The following is a 22,250-nucleotide window of genomic DNA, read 5'->3' as shown; positions in this document are numbered from 1 at the left end:
TACTGTATTTTTTAGCTTTTCCTAAGTTACAAATCAGTAGGACAATGAATCTAAAAGCAATAAGTTATAATTTATATTATTTCTGATAATCTAATTATAATAAAATTAAAGTATTACTACTTTTTAAAATTACTATTACCTTATCCTAATTTCCACATTAATTAATTTTCAGCAAAGGAATATAATAAGTGGTTTTTGTTTTTTTATACATATCAAAGAAACAAATGTACTGAACTCCTTCTGTAAACTTATATGTTTACTCTAAATTTAATATATCAAACCCAACAAAATCAGAAAGGGGCAAAACTGTAACTTAAACTGAAGGTTTAATATTTCAGAGTGGCTCTGGATCTTAAAATTTATTAGCCAATTAAAGTATCAAAAAAGTACCCTATAGAGTTCTTCCCATCAAGGCTATAAATTAACCCTTGGAGAACAATATAAAGTTTCAAGGGTAGAGTCATTTAATTCATAAGCTTAAAGGGCTGAAATCTTAAAGGAATAAATTAGTCACACTTTTTTTTTTTGGCATTTAGTACAGCCATATCTTAAATTAGTTTTTCTCAGGATTAGAATGTATTATTTATGACCATGTCCAGTCCCATTATTTGTTAAGACAAAAGCAAGTAAGTCCTAGTTAGTCAAAGTAAATCAAGAAAATTAACCTAGCAGACAGAGGACTCACATGCTATTTACCATTGTGTAGTAAATATTTCCCACATTGCTTCACCCAGAAATCTCACCCAGTCCAGTAAGAGCCAGTCCTAACAACGTCTGGTGGACTTTCCATGCCTCCACTTGTAAGAAATAGCTGAAACTTCTTAAGTGCTTACATGTGCTAGTGCTCTAAATACATTATCTTCAATTCTCAAAATAACCCTTCAAAGTACACGTTATTCCATTTTCTAGATGAATCAAATGAGGTTCAATACACACAGCTTATGAAACACAGAGCCAGAGAGACTTACGCCTATCTGTTCTTTCCTCTTGCTGTATCTCACTGAGCACATAACTATTAATAAATCAACTCATATTCTACTTAAAAGGATTGGGAAAGTACCTCACAATATTGGCATTTCTCCAAAAACAAGAGGAAGTAGATCTACCATAATTTTTTTTTAAGTGTTCAACTGGTTTATTTTTCAAACTAGAGAATAGAATAAACTAAAAAGTTAAAGTATTGTTGTGTTCTCAAATCTGCTACCCAAAATTTTGCATAACAATGAGAAATATATATGCTTTTTAAAAAGCCATTTCTTACAAGTGGAGACTTGGAAACTCAAGGTTAAAAGACTAAAGAGCAGATTATTAACTTGAGACATTTAAGAAACAAAATCACTCTGGTAATATTTCTGCTAATATGCAAAATTCATAGCTTCATATTCTGACAGTAAAAAGAGGTACAGGCAAAGATCATGTTTTTAAATGAAATGAAAAGATCTGTGATACTAAATTACAACACAAAAAGGGTATTGTCTTACTGTTTTATAAGGTTTATGGCAGACATTTCAATGACAGCACTGCTTTTCAGAAAGCCATAAGAGCATGAAAGATTATAGACAGACTTTACTGCTACCCTGCAGAATGTGCCCAGTTCTTCAAGCAATCAACACTCATTTACGTGGCTACCCTGCAGGGCATTTCATTTTATCACTGAACAAATTTTACTTTTATTATGTGCCAAGCATTTTACTAAGCACTCAGCAGTAGGCAAGATGGGTAAAGCCTCTGCCATCATCTCATGAGGCTTATAATGAGCAGAGAAGCAGGTACTAAGTGGTTACCTGTGAGAAGAATGCTGCAGAACATAATACACATTACGCGATATCAGGAAATGTCAGGTTCTATCTGATACACGATAAGAGATACTATCTTTAATATTGCATAATGCATGTTATCTTTAGGTGTTTATAAGATGGGAACTTAACTAACAGTGGGCAAGTGGGGAGCTTAGGTGGTCAAGGAAAGCTTTCTAAGGATGTGATATTTTTAAGTAACAAGTAAAAGTTAGCTAGAGGAAGGGGAGACTCAAGGCAGAGAGGACAAGGATAGCATATTCAATACAAAGGGAAGAACTAGAGTGTCTTACTCAGCTCAGGCTGCCATAACAAAATACTGTAGGCTGGGTGGCTTAAACACTTAAACAACAGAAGTTTATTTCTCATGGTTCTGGAGGCTGAAAGTCCAAACTCAAAGTGCCAGCACTGTTGGGTTCTGGTGAGGGCCCTCCTCCTGGTTTGTAGACAGGTGACCTCTTGATGTAGCCTCACATGGTGGAAAGATATCTAACTCCTCTCTCTTTCTCTTATAAGGACACTAATCCCATCATGTAGATGCAACCCTCATAACTTCATCTAAATCTAATTATCTCCCAAAGGCCCCACCTCCCAAAAGGATCACATTGAGGATTAGGACTTCAACGTATGAATTTTGGAGACATACAAACATTCAGACTGTAACATAGCCCAAAGGCCTGAGCTGAGAAAAAGCATGGTGCCTTTTTGAAGTACAGAGGACTGGGGAAGAGTCCCTTGAAACAAGGATAGAGAGGCAGGCAGAATGGATCAGATGTGAACTTGATCTTACAAGCAGTACAAAGCCATGGAAGGTGTTAAGCATGAGTAACATAATCAGATCTGTGTTATAGATTATTTGGAAAGAAAGCAATTATCAAAGGAAATGTCAGTTTCTATCTGATACATGATAAGAGAACATTGTACTCGGTGAGAGATAATTGTGGCATTTGGCATTCAAAACTTAGTCTTTACAATTTTTAACAATCTTAGGTGATTCTTACCATGTGGTCAGGGCTTACTAAGGACTGATGTTCCTCAAATGGGTCACAGTAAATGACTTTTCCTACACGTCCTAGTCAACCCCAAATAAGGTGGGAAATACTATCAGCTAATTCATGGAGTTGATTTCCGTATATTTCTACTTTTCCATGAAGGATTATCACAATTATTCAATTAAAATTCTATAATCATAAATACAGGAAATTATTTGTTCACACTAGGTGAGGCTTAAAAATACTTAAATAATTTTAAACTGCTAACGTTTACTACTAGTAACACTAGTTAATCCAGAACACAATGACCTAGTAAACCTTTGCAGCTGTACACAATAGCTATCACTCAAGAACAATGTAATATATTATACAACGAGAGTACAATTCTACAGGCTTTATTTTCAAAGGACTCTTACTATTAAGTTTTAATGATCTGAATATCATTGAAATTAATAGAAATTGAAATGCAAGAATAAACCAGGAGTTCTGCTTCTGGTATGACTGAGTATATGCCTACTGAAACCTACCCTCGTATATGTAACAACTATAAACTTTAAATAAAACAGAAACAAAAATACCTGAACCTTTAGGGATGAGTAAAAGCACTCAGATTTTTACAAGGGGTCCAACATGGAAGAATGGACCTATACAGAGTGGGTTTCCCATTTTTTGAGGATTATTTATTTAGGCTGTGAACCTGAGGGTGGGTAGCAGTCAAGGCACCATGCAGGGTGGCCAGAGTCACTAGAAACACAGAGTCTTTCTGGACACAAGAACCTTAGGATAGGGTTCCAGGCAACCATAGCCATTAGAGAGAAAGAGGGAAATCTTAGGGGAAATCCAGGCAAGCTCGAAAATCTGTACATAAACTATGCCCAAATTTCTGACTGACCTCTGAGCTTTGCATCCATGGGATATGGACTGAAAACAGCCCAGTTAAGAAAAAACGGAACTGAAATGGGATTTACACAGGCGCCTAAGATTCAGAATTTGCAGTTTGAGTCCAATCAAGTTGATTACCTGCTAAAACAAAAATATCAACATCATTCAGAAGAACGTAACACTCAGAAGAATCTACAGTCTCCGCAACGTAACACACACAATGTCCAGAATACAATGAAAAAGTATTCAATATCTGAATAACTAGAGAAATATGATACATTTACAAGACAAAAAACAATTAAAGAAGACAAACGCAGATGACACCAATGCTAGAATTCACAGATAACTTTAAAGCAGCTATTATAGTTATATGAGGTAAAGGAAGACACTCTTGTAATGAATGAAAAGATAGATAATATCAGCAAAGAAACAGAAACTATAAGACAGAATAAAATGAAAATTGTATAAGTGAAAAACATTATCAGTTTAAAAAGTTTTAGAAGGGCTTAACAGCAGGATGGTGGTGAAGAACATGACAGTGAATTTGAAAATAATACAAGCTATCTGATCTGAACAATAGAAAAGAAAATTATTGAAAAGAAAAATGAACAGAGCCTCAAGGCCTCAGATCTAAAAGTCTAACATATGTATATATGGAATCTCAGAAAGAGAGAAAAGAAAGAATAGAGCAGAAAAAAATATTTTAAAATAAAGAATAAAGCACTCTCTAGAAAGATTCCTATTTGGACATGGAATAAGCTCTCTCATTTAGAAAAAAGTTTTCTTCACAAGTAACAGACAAATGTAACTGTACTTCAGATGTTAAAACACATTTAGAGAAATAATGATAAAGTAGCCTTAAGATATGATGAATTTAGATTAGAGCACAGTTGTACTCCTCTATATAAATGGCAAATCTGAATACTACTTTGTTCCAAAAAAATTATCTTTCTTTTAAAATCTACTAAGATTCAAGACTCAAGGTAAACTTATTAAATTCATTTTGTGGTATTAAGAGTGTGCTGTGATATATGTAGAATCTATATGTTTAATGCCAGCAAGCAAATTACCTCTAATACCATCAAACATTAATTTATAAATTGGCATCCCTGTCACCTCTCTTCTTTATGCTGGATGCTGATAGAGGCAGTGGGAGTGAAACAGACATAAGCATGACAATTAGATTCTACACAAGAAAAATGCCATATAAAAATTCTTGTAAGATGAGTACAGGAAATATATCTGCCAGCACCGAAATATTGTGTTCTTGTTTATACACAATGTAACAGAACAGCCTTTGTATTCTTTTTAACCGTTCATACTTAAAATAATCTATACTTCAAAGAAGAGTAAACAGTGCATAAGCTTAGGTTGCTCTTTACCTCATAATTTGGTTCTTGTATGGTGGATATTCTTAGGACCAGACAAGTCAATCTCTAAATAAACATTAACTTCCTTTGTGTTTCCAAATGTAGAAATAAAGATGAACATACAACATGAGGAGCTTCTAACTAAACAATTGTTAAAAATCAAATCGTATTTAAGGCCATATACGGTAAGGCTAAAAATAATATTTAATCTCTTGAAATCATATTCATAACAACTGCTAATTCTACACAGTTAATTGAAATGAAGAACAAAGGAAATTTCAGAATAATCTGAACAAAAGAGCTTTGAAAGTTGGAGGATGGTTTGTCGTATTGAACAGAATTTTTAGATTAGCTGTCATCAGTAATGAAGCCAATCTAAAATTGCCAAGTTCTATTTCGTTCTTTCTTCTTAGCTATTCTCATGAAAGTGAAGTTCTACTACAGATCTTCCCTGCCTTTTGCCATAATACATTTTTCAAAAGCATGAAGGGGATGGCATTTTCTAATCTGAGAATTTAGTATGAAATAAATCAACAGTGTCATCAAAGCAAGTATTCAATAATTACAAATTATTACAATCATTTAAAATAGAAAACAAAGATTTTAATTTTTATAAAGCATGCATAAACAATTTACTTGATTGCATGAAGGACTATCAATATATCTAGTACACACACAATACAAATCAATTCAACTGAAAAAAGTTTTACATTAATATTCTTTTTAAAATTTATTTTCTTGAAATACAGATAGGGTTTTGCTATGTAGCCCAGGCTGACCTCAAACTCCTGGCCTCCAGCACTCCCTGACATAGGCCTCCCAAAGTGCTGAGATTACAGGCATGAGCCACTGCCTGACCTAATATTCTAATTATAATAATATGTTAACAATTATTTTAATAATGTTTCCTTTAATATGCAAAAGAACTTTTAAGGAAATATTTATGTTGTTCAGCTTTCTTAAAAGTGATATACAAAAAATTTTTAACTGATGTCCCTTTTTGTTCGTAAATTTTGTACAATAAATAAAATTATTTGAAATCATTCAATGACTTGACTTTATAATTAGCTCCATGCTCAAAGTAGTATGTATTAATAAATGTTTGTTGAAGGACACTGCTAATGATACTGCCCCTCTTTACTCAAATTAAAGGGAAACTCAAAGCATCTCCTTTTTATCTCCACCCCACTTCAACCTCCAAATAGGAAGAAGAAGCTCACAGGATAATCAATTTTTAAAAAAATGAAGAAGACACAAGTCAGTCATAATACTAGGAAGTTAATATCTTTCTCTTTCACTTGAATCATTTATATCTCAGGAAATTAGAGCTAAAAGACTAACTGCACCCCTTTCTTAGGAAATATCCTATACTTTGGGAGGCCAGAGAAGCACCCAGGGTAATGAAATCCATGGGACAGGCAAGCATGACCAGGGATGAACTGTGGAGAGTGCCAGATAATAGGCTACTCAGGCTGTCCTAGTCTTTAAGCCCACAAGGCCAAAGTATCCTCAAGGCTCACAAGGATCCTGTTTAGCTGTCCAGTGCAGGAAGCTGACTGAATTTGGGATGGAAGCCCTGATTCATTCATTCAATATTAATTAGAACAATGGTTTTCCTAGAGTATCTATTGAGATCATATCTTTAGCCATTTAACTTGACTAGCCATAGGAAATTTTAAAAGAAAGAACTGACTTTTATTTTATTTTATTATTTTATTTTATTTTATTGGAGACAGAGTCTTGGCCCCATCACCCAGGCTGGGGTGCAGTGGTGCAATCATGGCTCACTGCAGCCTTGACCTCCTAGGCTCAACTGATCCTCCCATCTCAGCCTCCCAAGTAGCTGGGACTACAGGTGCACATCACCACACCTGGCTAATTTTTGTATTATTTGTAGAGGTTTTGCTCTGTTGCCCAGGGTGGTCTCAAACTCCCGGGCTCAAGCTATCCATCCACCTCAGCCTCCCAAAGTGCTGGGATTACAGGCAAGAACCACCATGCCCAGCCTGACATTTCTTCTTCTCACTCCCTCTTAGCTCCATAGTGTAATCACACTTAAGTGAAATTACACATAATGGTAAACTTTCCTGGGAGTTTACCATGTGCCAGGCAGTGCTCTGTGTCCTGGATATGCATCATCTCACTTAATCGCCACAATAACCCTACCAGGTGAATCCCATTATCATCCCTATTTTATGCATGACAAAATTGAGACTTACAAAGGTTTAGGAACTTACTTGAGGTTAAGCTATTAAGTAGCAGAGCTAAAATTTAAACTCGGGTCTGTTTCACTCTGCAGTGCAAGCTTTTATTCATGGGATTACTCTTCTTCTGTTCAAATGAAGGACACCTGGAAATAATGAGAACGAGCAAACCTCTCCTATCTTCTCCACCAAAGAGCTTTCACACACTTCATCAGTGGACTCTGAGATCTGCATGTTTATGAGAAAGTGATAAAGCCTGAAATGAAGGTAACAGCCTGGGCTGTTTAAAAGGAAATTCAAAACAGAATTATTGAGAAAGGAAGACATAATGCCTTACTGCACAGACATGGTAGGATTAGTATGCCCAAAAACCATCCAGTAAAAAGTAAGAGTAGCAAGATGATTTAAACAATAATCAAGACTAAGACACGTTTGCCTGTTCAATGGAATATACTATTTTGATTGATTCAACCATTTCTTCTCATATGAAACATATTCGTTAACGGCTTCCATCAATTACAGTGTATAACATTAAGAAATGAGCAAAAATAAATTCCATATGTCATTTCTTACACTTTAGCAGCTAAATTTTTTTCACAACTTCTTGACACTAACAGATGAGAAAGAAGGCCACTTTTCCTCAAGAACTAAAACAGAATACTGAGTCCATCATCAAGAGACATCGGACATTGAAAAAGATAGCAGCACAGGTTTCCAGAACTCTTCTTTGAGTAGGAAAGGCCTGGGGAAAAAAATGGGCCAACCGGTAGCGGATATCAACTCCTACAGGACATTGAGGAAAGAAGGGAGCAAAAAAGACCCTCACATACTTAGTTTTTAAATATCACAAACTATGAGAGAGTCACATTATATGCTAAGAGAAGATGTAAATATAGAGGTAGAGGTAAAAGAGAAAGGAGAAATTGAGTGATTGAGAATTCATGTCAAAGAAGATGGGAGAGGGGATTGTTGGATGGATGGATAGATGGATGGGAGAATATGAATGGGTGATTTGATTTGGACAAAGAAGAATCACCTAGTCCCTAGGGATTGGATGGTGCATTTACAAAAAAGCCTTATGGTGGCAGGCAAAAACACTAGCAAGTTTTCAACTACTAGCCTATACTGAATAGGAAGCATAGTTACCTGTAAAGAGTAAAGGCAGCAGTCTATGATGCTTAAAGCAAACGAGGTTGTGGGAGAGATGCTGAGAGGAATACAACAAAATTACTCAACAGAGTTGAGGGCCTGGCTGATACCAAAATACCATACTTAAATTCTACTCTAAGTAGACTCTATTATCACTTGGAATTACTCCAACGGTCCCCTGTGGTCTGAGCGTTTCAGAGAGTGTGCGGGGCAGGGGGAGATATAGTTGGAGAGATCTACTGTTAGTGATATGTATGCAAGTATGAGAGAGGAAGGGTTAGTTTGGTGCATAGAATTACAACTGAACAGAGAAGGAACTAAAGCAAGGAGGGGGGTGATATACAAGAAGAGAAAAGAAAGAGCAAGGGGTCTAGAAAAAATCTAGATCAAAAAATAAATGCAAACCAAATCAAAGGCTGAGAAAGTGGAAAGGCTGGCAAGCTGTGATCAGAGACCGAGTTGAGACATAAGAGGTAGGGTTGTTCTAAATGATTCCAGATTACAGGGGATGACTGTAGGATAGAGTTCCTAGAGAGGAAGTAACAATAAGGACATCAAAACCGGGTCAACTGAAGAAACGTGAGACCAAATTGCCTGGATGACAAGAGTTACAATGGGGACAACAATGACTAAAACAGGCTGCCAATGTCCTCACTGCACATGGGGACTGACCAGATGGTCCATAGGAAACAGGAAGAAGAGGGGATAGAAACAGTCAGATCCAAATAATGAGTGCCTTAATGCCTGGGACTGTGGCACAGGAGGCTGAATATCTCAGAAGCTGTGCTGAGGAGCTCAGAAAATGGAGTAAGATGCCAACCATCTCTCTGGGTTGTAGTCCTTGAGGCTCAGGAATACAAGCACATAGCATTATCATCACAGAGACCTTCCCCCCAACATCATATGAGTCGCAAGACCCTCGTCCCAGCCAGCGTCCTTAGCCATTAACTCTTCTCTCATTAGCCTCACTGTCACTTTCACAGCTTTAAGTATCACCTCCACATGAGTAACTTCCAAGTTTATGTCTCCAACCTTACACTCTCTCCTGTTAGCAGTTCTGAAGCTCTAAATAGCCTTCAAGATGTATTTTCCTAGACTACTGGCCATTAATTCACACTCAAATTAAAAACTCAAGAAAGCCAGCATGTTTCCCCCAAAACTCTCAGCTCCAGTTTTTCCTATTTTTCCCACTAATCCAGATGGAAAACATGGTGCCATTTTTTACTCCTTCCACCACTTTCTTACTCACATCTATACAAGTTGCACCAGTTATTCCTTTGTGATGCCTCTAAGGCCATCCTTCCTCTTACGCTTCACTACCATTCCCCTAATTCAGGCCCACATAGCTGAATATGTGTTATTACAAGAGACTCTGAACTTTCCTACCTGATTTCCCTCCTTGCTTCTTTCTAGTTTTTCTACTAATTTAAGATGACTCCTCCTAAAATGTTACTTTTCACATGTCAAGCTCTATTCACAAACCTCCCATATCTCCCATGTATTTCCATAATAATAAAGACCAAACTCTTTGCTCAAACACTGACATCTCCCATGTCTCCAAAATGGCTTCCCATTACTTCACTACAAGAACCAGACACACCGTGATTATTCCAATTCCTCCTATCCCCATGGATTACATAGATTTTCAATTAATTCATATTTACGATTATATTTACCTGATCTACATTCACTACAAAGCACGTATTTCGATTAAATGAAGATTTTAATTCAGTAAGATCCAAATAACCTGGCATTTGTAAAAATGATTTAGCATAATTTCCCTAACGGGCTATGAAAATATAAATCACTTCCACAGTTGATCACTTGTAATTTATAGTTTAAAAGGTGAAGGGACCATTGATAGACGTCTGGAGTTTAGTTGTTAGTGAAATCAATTTATTGTAAGATTTCAATCCTCAAAGAAGGAAAATCTTACTGATCACAACTTTCTGAAGTCCATCCTAAGTGGTTCTCTTTTGGAGAAGGTCATACCCAGAAATGCATTACACATTCCTACATACACACAAAATGTTCAGCTACAGTGGAATGCATCCATGACAGGTTGTAAATAAAAATATATATAACAGAGAATCCCTGATCTACTGAATAAAGAAAACTTTCCCACCTATAAAGCTCTACATACCACTTTCTACCATGAAATACTAGTTATCTCCAATCCTTACATCCATGTGGTGTTATGAACTTTTTTTTAATGAACGGCTGGAAATATACAGGAAGAGATTATAGAAAGGCAGGGAGTGAGGGGAAGAGAGTCTTTGGGAATGCCTCTACCACAATGAGTGTGGGGTGGCACAAGGGAAAAAAAGAAAAAGAGGAATTGTCAGGAGAGAGGCAGAATGTAAGGAGATAATGGGCAGTGAAAAAGATGCATGCAAGAAAGAGGAAGTGGTCAGCAGTCCAAAATGCTTCAGAGAGCATGAGGGAGGTTATGACTAAGAAAAGCCCACTGGATTTGAAAGAAACATAGATACACGCCTCTTGAGAGGCAGAATTCAGTACAGTGATGGGGGAAGGTCAGAACACATGGAGAAGGGGTGATCAGCAAGTGGGAGCCAGGCACATGTCATTCATGCACAAGGACTGACAGAGAAGGGAAGGAGATGGAGCACACAGCACTATAAGCTCTGCTAGCAAGCACCTTGCCTGTTTTGCTCGTTGCTGTCCCCAGCACCAAGAACAGTTCCTGGCATGTAATAGATACTCAGTAAGTATTTGTTGGTTGGATATTGTTGAACTCAATCAATGTTATTGAATTCAATGAATATTGTTGTTTAGATAAATAAATGAATTAATGAATAAATATAGTACTTGTATTTGAGGGAGTATGAAAGAATACTCTTCATGGTATCACATGTAATTCAGGTCTCAATGCTGGAGTTATACTTAGTACAGACTAAGATCTGGTTATAAGATAAAAGCTGTGAATGCAGCTAACATCAGACTTAGTGTAGGGTGGACGATGGAGATCTTGTCTAGAGGTTGAAGTTAATCTTTTTGACAATTATCTGAGCGAAAATGGAATCTTTCAGACCAAACATGAGAACTGAAGGAAAACCTCTGGGTGTCTGCAGAGTGGAATTCCCTCTCTGCCTTGATCGAGAAGGCAGCAAGAGATTGAAAGGAACTCCTGAGGGGTGGATTGTTAAGAAGAGGCTCTCCACCTAAGACAGACAGGGACTGAGTTATTAGGAAGTTCAGATGAGTACGTACAATGTTGTAAAAACCTTTTGTAGCTAGAGGTTATCTATCTCAGAATGGTTCTTGTCCACTGCATTAATTCCCTCAGTTCTGCCTCATGCTTAAAGTCTTTGAAAAGGTCTCCTCTGGGCATAAGAATATAAGAGTTCAGCCAGCACTCGGAGAGGGGAGAGTGGCCAGCACCATGGTGCCAGCAGGAGCAGCAACTAGAGTGGAAGGACCCCAAACACTGGGGATGTGGAGTAACCACTAAGACAACTTGAAGTTTAAGGGGTTGTTTTTATCAGATGACATGGTATTATCTTACAGGAAATCTAGGAAAGATTTTGTTTTTCCTGTATTTCATTTTGTTTTTGTTTATTTTTGACAAAGGCAACTTGAGCAGATATAAGCTGTAAAGGAGGAAAACTTCTAGATAGCAACAGAAAGAAGGTACAGTTATAAGGAATGTATGTGATGTCATTAACAAAACCCTGGAACACAGGAGGGGTCATGAGATTCAAAGGCAAGATGGAGGAGCTGGTTTTTGCAAAGTGGTATAAAGAAAGATTGAGAGAGTAGAAAGAAGGAAGACGCTTCTTTGAATCTCTTATGGAAATTAGGGGGGTAAGTCAGCTACAGGCGTATGGAACACAGGAAGTTCATATAGCTGCCTTGGAGAGGCCACCAGAGAACCCAGTGACTAAGAAGCCTTTGCAAATCTTGAGGGGCTAGATGGCTGGAATTTCCAGAAATTCCAGTCAGCACAATTTGATGCTGTCTCCAGCAATACTTGGCAACCTGGAAAGGTTTGTTGCAATTGTTGGAGGTGCAGTCATACATGTAAGCCAAGCTCAGCTCACCATAATGGATCTGCCACATAGGCAGTCATAACAATGGGATAAACTCACACCTCATAGAAGAATCATCTCACGATGATAGAAACAACTCTAAAGACAGGCTTTAATCAAAACAGTCATAATGAATCCATCCTGCTTATTTTCCTTCCAATGGAGCCAAGTTGTACTACTCATACCAAGATCTTCAGGGAGTTCTAGGTGGAAGGAATCTTAGAAGTCATCTAGTCCAACCTGGCACCTATTATGACTTTCATTTTTAGAAATCCATGGAAGAAACTGTCAGTGGGCACTGGCATACCCGGCTCCTCTACATTTCTCTGCCTCCTGTGCAGTATATCTGAGGCTGCATGGCTGAGCCCTGGCTAATGTGACATTGGTGGAATTCGTGTAAGTCACTCCCAGGCCTGGCTGTCTCACACGGAGGAGAAACAGCCAAGTTGCATCACATCAGACTCTGCTTGAGAGAGAAATATACTTTGATAATGTTAGTCACTAATATTTGTGGATTTGTCTGTTTTGTCAGCAAGCATTAATTCATATCAAGCCACTTTTTAATAATCTAGCAACTCAGAGCTGTCAATCACTGTAAAGAAAGGGATGGAGATTATTATCACCCATATACTCAAAAGATTAAAATGGTGGAAGCAGTCATGAAACCCATTTTTACTTTGCAGTAGCACCTCACTTATCTGAAGGTTATTATTTGAGACATAACTTGCAAAGCTAAAACCTGAACTCCCTAACTGAGAAACAGAAAGTAAGCAGCAAACATCTTAAAACAACTCAGGGTGAGAGCAAAATAAAGCTTTAGAGTTTCATTCCCTGGTAAGCTCTTCAGGCTACATTTATTTACTCAAGTTATTTCAGAGTAAATAAATCAATCTTGGAAATTTGATTATCTCCCATCAAATAAGAAATAGGAAATTGGCCAGGCACGGTGGCTTATGCCTGTAATCCCAGCACTGTGGGAGGCTGAGGTGGTAGTACAACTTGAGCCCGGGAGTTCGAGACCAGCCTGGGGAACATGGCTAGACCTCATCCCTACAAATTATTTAAAAATTAGCCAGCCATGTTGGTGCATGCCTGTGCTCCCAGCTACTTGGGAGACTGAGGTGGGAGAATCAATTTACCCTGTGAGGTCCAGGCTGCAATGAGCCATGATTGGGCCACTGTACTCCATTTTGGGCCACAAAGCGAGAGCTTGTCTCAAAAAAATAAAATAAGAAATAAACAAATAGGAAATTGGAAGCAAAAAAAAAAGGAATGGCCTGGAAAGGGGCAAAACATGCCATTCTGCTAGTGAAGGAGAGATCAGGAAAACCGTAAAAGGCAACACACCCAAATCAAAAAGCAGTGTACGGTGCTCCATTTTATAAAGGATAATTGAGCCCCGCTGCCCTTCAGAGTCCTGAAAGCATCATGGAAGGAGCTCAGCTCACACCTAATGTTAACTAATAAAGATGACTTCAGTCTTCCTCCAACTTTTGTAAGCTTCGAAGGAAGGTAGGAAAACATGTAAGAAGTCTCTGGAAATGGTAACTCAAAACAGTGTCTGTGTATACAGACATACACTTGGTCATTTGAAAAATTCATTTATGAGAGCTACCTTATTCCCTAGGTTGCCTCATAAAGCTGTTAAATTATATATATATGAGACATTGCTGGGTGTGGTGGCTCACCCCTGTAATCCCAGCACTTTGGGAGGCTGAGGGGGGTGGATCACCTGAGGTCAGGGGTTGGAGACCAACCTGGCAAACATGGTGAAACCCCATCTCTATTAACAAAAATACAAAAATTAGCCAGGCATGGTGGCAGGCAGGAGAATTCCTTGAGCCTGGGAAAAGGAGGTTGCAGTGAGCTGAGATTGAACCACCGCACTCCAGCCTAGGCAACAGAGTGAGACTTAGTCTGAAAAAAAAAATATATATATATATATGTGTGTGTGTGTGTATACATATATACATATATTTATATGATATGATGTGAGACATTGCCAATTGGAAGAGGTCTGATTTAGAATGGGTGGTTCCTCCTCAACCTATTTAGGTGCACACATCCAGCATGAAAGAAATCAGGCTTCAATAAGATAAATCAAGATCTAAAAGTCAAGTTAAATTGAAAGGACCTTAGAGATCATGTAGCCAAGACCCTGGCAAAAAAAGTTAGGTGACTAGAGGGCATCATTCATCTCACTATAGAGACGGAACTACAGCCTGTCTTGTATTTGAGAGCCGGAATATTTTCCTCCACATCACAATTTCCTAGGCCAACTCACAACCCTCTCCATGCCTTCCCAAGCCTTCAGATTGGCCCACAGGCCTGATGAACTCACCTGCAGAAAGCAGTGTCCAACCGGGGCATGCTCTGCAATGGTGGCATTGTACACCTGCCTCCAGAAGATGGGTTCATTATCATTCACATCATCCACGGTGATGCTCACCAGGCAGGTGGCAGAGAGCGGGGGCTCTCCGAGGTCCCGGGCCACCACTCTCAGCTCCACCGCCTCCTGGACCTCTCGGTCTAGAGTCCGGATAGTGCTGATCACACCGCTTTCGGGATCAATGGCGAAAGATGGTCCACACTCTGCGGCGGGCAGAGCCTCTGGATTACAGGGAGCTGAGAGTTGGACTAGCGTGTAGCGCAGCCAGGCGTGCTCAGTGCCTGCCTCGTCAGCATCGGAGGCGCTGACCCACATGACTGCAGTGCCGGGGGCCGCGGCCTCGGACACTGAGGCCTTGTAATGCTGTTGGCTGAAGAGAGGTGGTTGGTCATTGAGGTCAGCGACCCGGAGCAGCAGCGTTTCCTCCGTGCTCAGCGGCGGGGACCCCGCGTCCGTGGCCACCAGTAGTAACTCATACAGATCCCGGCTCTCTCTGTCCAGGGGCCCCTCGACGCAAAGGAAAAATACCCCTGGGGGGCCGCCGGGCCGCAACGCGAAGGTTCCCTCTCCGCCTTCCAAGGACAGCAAGATGCTCCGGTCTCCAAGACCCACACTAAGCTCCCCGGTGGCCTCATCTTCTTTCTCCCAGTCACGGTCCGCATCAGACACCGAGACGCGAGCCACGTAGTCGCCCGGTCGGGCGCCTTCAGAGACACAGGCGAGGCCTCCCTCTGTGAGAAAGAGCACGTGAATTGCTGGCCGGTTGTCATTCACGTCCAGCACGGCGATGGACACGCGCACTGTGGCAACCTCAGGCTCGACACCTCCATCGCGGGCCTCCACCACCAGCTGGTGCCAGGCCTGAGCCTCGCGGTCCAGAGGTCTCCGCAATCGCACCACGCCACTCAGCTCCTCCACGGCGAAGTAGGCCGCGTCGCCCAGTGCTCCGCCCCCGCTACCCGCCCCGGGCACTTGCCGGGCGCGGATGCTGTAGCGCACGAAGCCATTGGGCCCCAGGTCGCGGTCGGTGGCGCGCACGCGGCAGACCTCGGCGCCCAGCTGGGCGTCCTCGCGCACCGCTGCGCGGTACTCGTCCTGCTCAAAGACCGGTGGGTTGTCGTTCTCATCCAGCACGCGCAGCTCCACGCTCAGGCGGCCGGTGCGCCGCGGGCGGCCGCCGTCCCATGCCTCGATCTGCAGCCGGTGCGCCGCAGCCTCCTCTCGGTCCAAGCGCCGCAGCAGCACCAGGTCTAGAGGCTCCAGGGGCGACGAGGAGCCCGGCAAAAACGGTGACGGTAGTGGCCCCGGAGTCCCGTAGCGCAACTCGAAGAACGGGCCTGCGGGATCCTTGGGCGGGTCGGACGGTTGCACCAGGGTGTAGCCCTGAGTGCTGAACAGTCCGGCGTCGGGGTCATGGGCACCTGGCAGGCGGAAGGCGGTCCCTGGCGGGCTGAGCTCGGAGACGTCGAGTTGCAGGGAATCGAACGGAAAACGGGGCGAGTGGTCATTCACGTCGTTGACGCGAATCTCCACCTGCACCACAGCGCCCAGCAGCGTGGCGGCCACGAAGCTGTAGCGGTCCCGCCGCTCGCGGTCCAGGCGCCGCGCGGTGCGGATGATGCCGGTGTCCGGGTGCACGTGGAAGTCGTCCAGCAGCGGGGAGTCATCCGAGTCCTCCGACAGAAAGAAGCCGCTCCCCTCCTGCTGCTGCGCGGCCGGCAGCCCGGCGCGGATGTCACCGACCAGCGTGTCAGGGGGTAGCCCCTCATCTACGGAAAGGGTGAGGTTGAACAACTGGGCAGATGAGCCCGAGGCCGCCCACAGCCACGCGTGCACCAAGAGCCAGAGCAGGGAGCGCTGCGTCCTGGCGCTGCTGCTGCCTGACCGCCCACGGGGTGTATCTCTCCTCCCGGGGAACTGAAGGCGCTTCCCGACGGGAGCCCCCCGCTGCTGACGCCCCTCGCCCATCTTCCGCCCACGAGGGCTCATTTCTCCGCCAGCTCCTTGGGAAGGCTGTCGAGTAACTGCCAGCTTGTGGCGGGATCGCAGAAAAATCCAGGAGCCTCTTCAGTGTCTGAGCCAGAGAAGAAAAGACTTTGTTTGGCAAACAAACCGACGGACCCAGGAATTCCCGAGGTTACATCTGCAACTGGTGAAAGCGTCCTCTGCCTGCAGCTCACGCAGACAGGGAAGCTCTAGCTGCCTCTGCCGCGGCAGCCACCTCTTCTGCCCCTGGATTTCCTTAAACGAGTCTCATCTCTTTTTCTCTCTCCTTTTATTCCTTTTACATCTGTTCCTTGTTCTACTCGGCTGGTTGTTCCCCCTGGTAAAGTCAGGTGCATTATTTCTTTTGCCAAAAAGGAGGAGATTATTTGAAGCGCGCACACACAAGGAGAGGATGGGGATCGGGCCGGAGTAGGGGGTGGAGTAAGGGCGGGGAGGCTGGGAGTTAGGGCGCTGGGGAGGAGGGAGGGAGAGAGAGGGGAAAGGAGGGCTGCGGCCCTGTCCGCTGCTCCGGGGGCGGGGCGCTGTTCCCCGCAGCGTCTCCGGGCGCCAGGGACCGCGCGACTCCGGCACCGACCCGGCCTCCTCCGCCTCCCTTCCCCTCCCCGCCGTGTGACGCGGCGCACACTCGGGCAAACTCCAACCTGCGAGCCGCGCTCTGCAGCAGGGTGGAAGAGGAGCAAATGCAAAAGCACTGGGAGACGTGCCCCGCGGGGCGGGTGGGGGACGTGCAGGCGGGGCGTCTGCCTGGGCTTAGCTTGCCGAGTGATGATGGGTGCGGGGAGGTTAGGGGAGCGGCCTCTCCGCGGCCTCCCCCTCAACCCCCTTGACCGTCCCTCAGCAGGCCTGACGCTTGGCTCGCGCTCAGCCGAGAAGGTAGGGGTTATCGTCACCTTGGGGTGCCAAACTTGTGTTCTCCATTTGGCGAGAGGGACTCCCGTCCGCAGCGGAGGGACAGATGGAGTCAAAGGCCGATGCACAGCTGGGGCCAGGATGGCTACAAAGGGGAGAAGGCGGAACTTGGAAAAACCTTCCAGAAAACCCGAGAAATCTGTGGCACACATGGTGCAAACCACACTTTATTATGCCGCGCTACTACTCAGCGACGTGTGAGCCTCTAGTCACTCCCCTCTGCCACCAGGAATGACGACAATATATACGCCCTGAGAACGCTTTTTCTACATTCAGCGCCATCATAACACTTCCAGGATGTTTGACCTGATTGATGAGCAGAAAGCCCCGATGGCTGCTGGCACGCCGCAAGCCCTCAGCGCTCCACCACCACCCCTAGGCAAGGAAGTTTGCAAGCAGGACCACTCTACAGATACCACTTTCAAAACTCGCTTCTGTCTGAGCCGAACGCAAATGCCAATAAATGGCCATAGTCGCAGATTTCCCTTCTGTTAACCATAATAATTGGTAGAAACCCATCAATGACCTCTAATAAAGCATGCGTGAGAAGAGCCTCTCTGGACTCAAGAATGGCTGGCCATATTTAGCGAATGGTTTCTGCAATTTCGCATTTGAGCCAGATAGAAGAATTAATTTCCTAGATACTGTTTCTCTCCTTTAGGGAGGACCAAAAGCCCTGCATAGTGGTTTCTTGCAGCAATAATAAAATGCCTTTTTTAATGTGCAATGGAGTTATATATAATTGCTAATCCACAGCCACACCGTTATCTCTACCTGTGACCAAATAACAATAAAATAATTGACTTTGTAGCAGATATGTTGCTGTAAATGGGGACATTATTAAAATAAATTCAGTTTTCTTTCCCCCAGGGAAAAGAAAGCTGAATTTATTTTAACCATTAAAATAGTTTTAATGGTTAAAACTCTCTTTAACCATTAAAGAGATTTGTTATGTCTTTAGAGTCTTTTAATCTTCAGTCTGCATTCGCACCCTAACTAGGCCCTCCCCCTCCACTGTTGCCCTTGTATAAGTAATTCTTTTTTGTTTTTGCTATTGTTGTTGTTGTTGTTGCTGTTGTTGTTTTCTGAGTCAGGATCTCACTCTGTTACCCAGGCTGGAGTGCAGTGGCACAATCATGGCTCACTGCAACCTCTGTCTCCTGGAATCAAGTGATTCCATCACCTCAGCTTCCAGAGTAGCTGGGACTATAGGTGCTCATCACTATACCTGGCAAATTTTTATTTTATTTTATCAATTTGTTTATTTTTTGTAGAGATGAGGTCTCACTATATTGCCCAGGCTGGTCTCAAACTCCTGGGGCCAAACAATCCTCCTGCCTAGGCCTCCCAAAGTGCTAGGATTACAGCTTGAGCCACAGCAACCGGCCTGTAAGTAATTCTTGAACAAGCATCTGGATTAATGTTTTTAAAGTTGTCTCAAATCATATTACCTCCTGCTTAGAACCTGAAACGACTCCACTATACTTAGATTATAATTCAGACTCCTTCAATCAAAGTCCTTTTAATAGTACAGGATCCTATCCATCTTTCTGACCTTGCCTCATACCACCACTCTGGACTCGGCCATCTGCCTTCTTTTTGATCTTGTACCTTTGAATTGTTAGAACTTTCCATGCCTCGGAGTTCTTTTTTCTGCTTTGGAAAGATCTAGCTCATTCTCATTCAGGTCTCAACTCCAATGCCCTCTGTTAGGAAAGATCTTCCCTAATCACCCTGCCTCAGATAGCCTTTCCACTATAAACCCTATATCCTTTCAGTATATTTCATTCACAGCACCTATCAGCATCTGAAATCAACTTGCTTTTTTCATCTGTTTATTAGATTATCACAACCTCAAAACCCTCATTCTGCTTTATCTCAGCACCTAGAACAGTACCTAGCATGTAGTGTGTCTCTATTTACTAAATATGTGTTGGACAGATGGTTGGCTGAACCTATGGGTAAGTGAATGGATTTGTCTGTTAAAGTAGAAGTTTGAAGCCATAACCAAGAATGAATTGGCCATGAGAATCTTCACTGTGATGAATTCTATCTTTGCAATCTTACTCATCTTAATTATTTCACAGGGCTTCTTCAACTTATTTTTCAGCCTCATCAACTTACTTTGTAAACCATTGTATGAGTCTGTTCTTGCATTGCTATAAAGAACCTGAGACTGGGCAATTTATGAAGAAAAAAAGTTGAATTGGCTCATGGTTCTGCAAGCTGTACAGGAAGCATGGCAGGATCAGCTTCTGGGGAGGCCTCAGGAAAGTTACAGTCATAGCAGAAAGCAAAGGGGAAGCAGGCAGGAGGAAGAAAATGAATGGGGAGATGCTATACACTTTTAAGCAAACACATCTCATAAGAATTCACTCACTATCATGAGGACAGCATCAGGAGATGGTGCTAAACCATTCATAAGAAACTGCCTCATGAACCAGTCACCTCCCACCAGGTCCCACCTTTAACACTGGGGATTACCATTCAACATGAGATTTGGGCGGGGACACAGATCCAAACTATATCAACCACATTGTTAACAAATATTTACTTGAGTCTAAAAATAAAGGAAAAGAAGCATCTTTTACTGCATCTTTCACTGACACATTCTTTGTAAACAGTGGTTTAGTTTAGAAACAGTGGAAAACAAATGGAAAATCAAGAACTTCGACATCTATTTTCCCATTAGTTCTAAAGCTTTATATTTCAAGCATGTGCAATTCAAGGTCTCCTGTCCATTTCACAATTACCCTTCATTGAATGTCCTGAATGTCCTTAACTATAGAATTAAGAATTCAATTTTGTAAAGTAAGAGAAATAAGAGCATTTCTCAGATATGTGAAAAATAATTTTAGATAATACAGAAGCCAACAGCCTGCAAGAAATAGGTCAAGGTCTGATCCTTATAAGGGAAGCATCATGGTGTAACTGGCCAGAGTTTTAGCTTTGAAGTTAGAAAACCCTTATTCTGCTCTATAATTTGTGGCGAGTTATTTAAATCTTAAGCCTTAGAGTTTCCTCCTTTCTAAATTGGGGATGATACATCTAATTTACAGGAATGCCATGGGCCTTAAATGAGGCAATATATGTGGATTGGTACCTAGAATGCATGTGGTAAATAGTATTTTTCTTGCCTTCTATTGTTTGTATGATGAAATGTTTTAGGAGTGAATTATTTTGGAATTCTCAGTAATATCAAACTCTGACTTCTTAGCCCCCCAGAGTGTGTGAAGGGGAAGGATATAAAATTCCCACTATCTAGCTGGATACAGTGGCTCACGCCTGTAATCCCAGCACTTTCAGAGGCCAAGGCAGGAGGATCGCTTGAGTCCAGGAAGGAAAAACCAGCCTGGGCAATGTGGCAAGACCCTCTCTCAACAAAAAAAATTAAAAATAGCCAGGCACGCTGATGCATACCTGTAGTCCCAGCTACTCAGGAGGCTGAGATGCCAGGATGGCTTGAACCCAAGACATTGAGCTGTGTCATTGCCACTGCACTCCAGCTTGGATGACAGAGTGAGAGCCCATCTCAAAAAAAAAAACAAAAACAAAAACAAAAAAAACAAAACTCAAAACTCTCCAGTATTGTAAACAGAAACTTTGGACAAAAAAGCTCAAGGCATTTCTTCATTTTGTGCTATGCAGTTTAAGTAATACAGGAAGTCCATCTTCAGAAACATTTTCTCACAGACTGTAGATAGCCCTCAGCTCTGTAAAAATTTAAATAGCGTAGTTACTAAGTGCTCAAAGCAGTGTTCAAAGCACCTCACATCAACCTTTTAGGAAAGGAGTCATAAAAAGTATTCCCATCTTACAGATGAGGAAACTGAGGTTCAGGAGCATTACAAGTCATGTGACCAAAGTCCCACAGGTAGTAGAATTGGAACCTGAACCCAGTTTTACTCCAGTGTTCATGATGTTCACTGGTCATTTACTGTCTTCATGATTTTCTTTAATAAGATTTCTTCTGAATTCTTTATAAAATCAGTACAGTGATAAAGTGAGTTTTGGAAAGACCTGGGAGAACTACAGAAGGAGGAACTTGTGAGCATGTTAGTGGGAGTGGTGGGGAGTCACAAGAGGATAGTCACAAGTCAGTACTTGAAAATGCAGCAACAACAAAAAAAACCAACTCCGTACTTAGAAATGGTACTTAAAGGCCAGTAAGGAGAATCCTGTGACATGGAGGGTTCCTTCCCAACTCCTCACCCATGGAGCTGGTCCTCTGAGGGTTAAGAAGGGTGCATTACAGCAGGAAGCCCCCATACTCCCTTGACTCACATGCCATCTTTCTGTAAATGTTTGAACCAGAGTGTTTGGAGCTTGTGATGGTTAAATGTGATATGTCAAGTTGGCCAAGGCTACGGTGCCCACATTGTTTGGTGAAACACTGGTCTAGATGCTGCTAGGAAGGTTATGTCATGCTGGGAAGAACCCTAACTAATACAGAGCTTTGTGGAAGTGGAGATGATTTAGTATTTAATAGTATGGCCAGTATTT

The 22,250-nt window shown here is 42.1% G+C and overlaps 1 protein-coding gene across 1 annotated transcript in view; it reads right to left on the bottom strand.

Moving 5' to 3' along the window:
• The window catches only part of LOC105463508 (dachsous cadherin-related 2), a 269,926-nt gene extending 252,658 nt beyond the window's left edge, over positions 1-17,268 (bottom strand). The window contains exon 1 of the mRNA XM_011710642.3: positions 14,784-17,268. Within this exon, the coding sequence (XP_011708944.2) occupies positions 14,784-16,820 (2,037 nt within the window). The 5' untranslated portion in view covers positions 16,821-17,268. The remainder of the gene's footprint in view (positions 1-14,783) is intronic.
• Positions 17,269-22,250: the final 4,982 nt, after the last annotated feature.

This window comes from Macaca nemestrina, chromosome 3 (genome assembly GCF_043159975.1).
Source record: "Macaca nemestrina isolate mMacNem1 chromosome 3, mMacNem.hap1, whole genome shotgun sequence".
Taxonomy (NCBI): Eukaryota; Metazoa; Chordata; class Mammalia; order Primates; family Cercopithecidae; genus Macaca; species Macaca nemestrina.
The sequence above is the reverse complement of the archived record's forward strand: the minus strand, read 5'-3'. Positions and strand labels throughout refer to the sequence as shown.